The sequence below is a fragment of the Sinocyclocheilus grahami genome, unplaced genomic scaffold (assembly GCF_001515645.1).
Source record: "Sinocyclocheilus grahami isolate Dianchi unplaced genomic scaffold, SAMN03320097.WGS_v1.1 scaffold64.1, whole genome shotgun sequence".
NCBI classification, from domain to species: domain Eukaryota; kingdom Metazoa; phylum Chordata; class Actinopteri; order Cypriniformes; family Cyprinidae; genus Sinocyclocheilus; species Sinocyclocheilus grahami.
Genome location: NW_015505243.1, coordinates 117,599 through 119,800, shown reverse-complemented (window position 1 = coordinate 119,800; position 2,202 = coordinate 117,599). Strand labels below are relative to the sequence as shown.

General features: G+C 37.4%; 1 protein-coding gene across 1 annotated transcript in view; it reads left to right on the top strand.

The window, feature by feature from the left end:
- The window catches only part of LOC107584859 (dedicator of cytokinesis protein 5-like), a 45,294-nt gene extending 43,892 nt beyond the window's left edge, over positions 1–1,402 (top strand). Inside the window, exons 37-38 of the mRNA XM_016271613.1 lie at positions 195–316; positions 482–1,402. Of these exons, the coding sequence (XP_016127099.1) occupies positions 195–316; positions 482–583 (224 nt within the window). The 3' untranslated portion in view covers positions 584–1,402. The remainder of the gene's footprint in view (positions 1–194; positions 317–481) is intronic.
- Positions 1,403–2,202: the final 800 nt, after the last annotated feature.

Genomic DNA, 2,202 nt, shown 5'->3' with positions numbered 1-2,202 from the left:
ATATATATATATATATATAAAAAAAAAAATTTGGTTTAAAAATTCATGAATCCCAGGGTTAAATGTTTGAAAATTCTTACAGGCATTTAAGGAAACTTTGAATGCAAAGAACACCATCATCCAGCACACTTGATCCTGCACACAGCACATCTGTATCAACATTATTAAACCTCATATTGATCATTGTCCCATAGGTTACACGTGTCTCCCAAGCGAGAGTGACTTCGGCACACCGGACATCACGAACACCCCTCCACCAATGCCACCCAAAAAACACCCTCACGAGAGTGAGAGCATCTATAACTCCACTTCTGACGTAAGACACAGCATGCACAGTCTGCACTAGGAAAATAGCTCAGTTATTAGCAGCAAATTTACAATTTCCTTTGTACGTTTATCTGTATCTTGATCTAAAAACTTTGACAAAAATAGAAATGGTATAGAAAGCTATAATGCTTTTCGTCTTTTATTTCATCTGTAGTTCACGCCTCCTTTACCAGCGAAAGTTGAAAACAAGCCTCCACCGCCGCCACCCAAAACACGCAAGTCCATGTTTCCCACCTATGAGAGCAATCCACAATAAAGACAGTCCGGTTCTCCTGAATTCAGAAGCAGACGCCCCGTGGTACTGTGTCTCAGATAATTGCGTGCTGTTAAAAACACTTCTTAATGGTACTTGTTCCTCTTTTTAAAAATTCAGAGCTGAGAGATTGTTTGTCATGGTTTTTTGGGATTTCTGATTAAACCTGTTTATTATTTATTTTTGGTAGAAAAACAGCAGTTTCATCCTCATAAAGCATTATTGTTTTTATTTGGAAATGGACCTCCAGTGTGTATTTATTCATAACTGCTGGGCAGGAACGTGACCATTGGTTGGTTGGTTTGTTGAATGTTAAAATCAGCCTCACATCCACTGGATTAGTTTATCTCGACCTGTATCTGTGTCTTATAAATAGAGATATTTAAAGTTAATTAAGTTCTGTGCACAAATCCACTTTGCACATTGCTCATAATTGTCAGGTTGCACGTTCACGCAATTAAAACTTTTGTAGTTGGACCTTTTACACCCGCAGCACAGTTTGCATTACTTTTCCCCTTAAGCAAGGAAAGGCTCTTGATGGAGTTTTTTCCCCCTTACTCTACAGAGCAATATTTGTATAAAAAAATCCCAAACATTTAAAAAGCCTGTGAATTAAATTTAATTGAAGAGAATGTAGAAGATGCAGTATAAAAATTCAGGCTTTATGAAATTATTTAAAGTGTCTAGACTTATTTTTGTCATGATTGCAAAAAGCAGATCAGATGTGAAGTCTTGAATTCAGGAATGCTACCTATTGTGTCAAAACTTAAAGGAATAATTCACCCCAAAATTAACATTTGCTGAAAATGTACTCCCCCCTCCCCTCAGGTCATCCAAGATGTAGAGGAGTTTGTTTCTTCATAGGAACAGATTTGGAGAGATGTAGCATTACATGACTTGCTCACCAACGGATCCTCTGCAGTGAATGGGTGCCGTCAGAATGAGAGTCTGAACAGCTGATAAAAACATCACAATAATCCACAAGTAACCCACATCACTCCAGTCCACCAATAAACAAATCCATCAAAGCGTTTTAACTTTAAACCATTGCTTCTGACCAAAATACGAGTCCATAATAACGTTTCCTCCAGTGAAAAAGTCGATCCTCTGTTTGTCCTCTCACATCAAAATTTAGAACTATTATGGACTGTATTAACTTATAAATGGTACTTGATCTGTACATATTTCTCTCCTGATTCAGACAAGATGACTTTTTCACTGGAGAAAGCAATATTTTGGAATATGAACTTTTAGCCAGAAGTTTGAAGTTAAAAACGTGTTAATGGTGGATTTGTTTCTTACAAACAAACACACTCATTCTGACGGCACCCATTCACTGCAGTGGATCCATTGGTAAGCAAGTCATGTAATGCTACATTTCTCCAAATCTGTTCCTATGAAGAAACAATCTACATCTTGGACGGACTGAGGATGAGATCTTTTTCAGCCAACTTTTATTTTTGTGTGAACTATTCCTTTAAATGTCACCTAGGTAAAGCGTGGAATTTCATGGATGGGTACATTTTAGTTTGGAGCAACATAAATTGCTCTGTGAAACACGCCAGTAAGGTTTGAGATCACCAAATCAGATTTAGGGCTTGCTTGTTCATTTACCTCAAGTC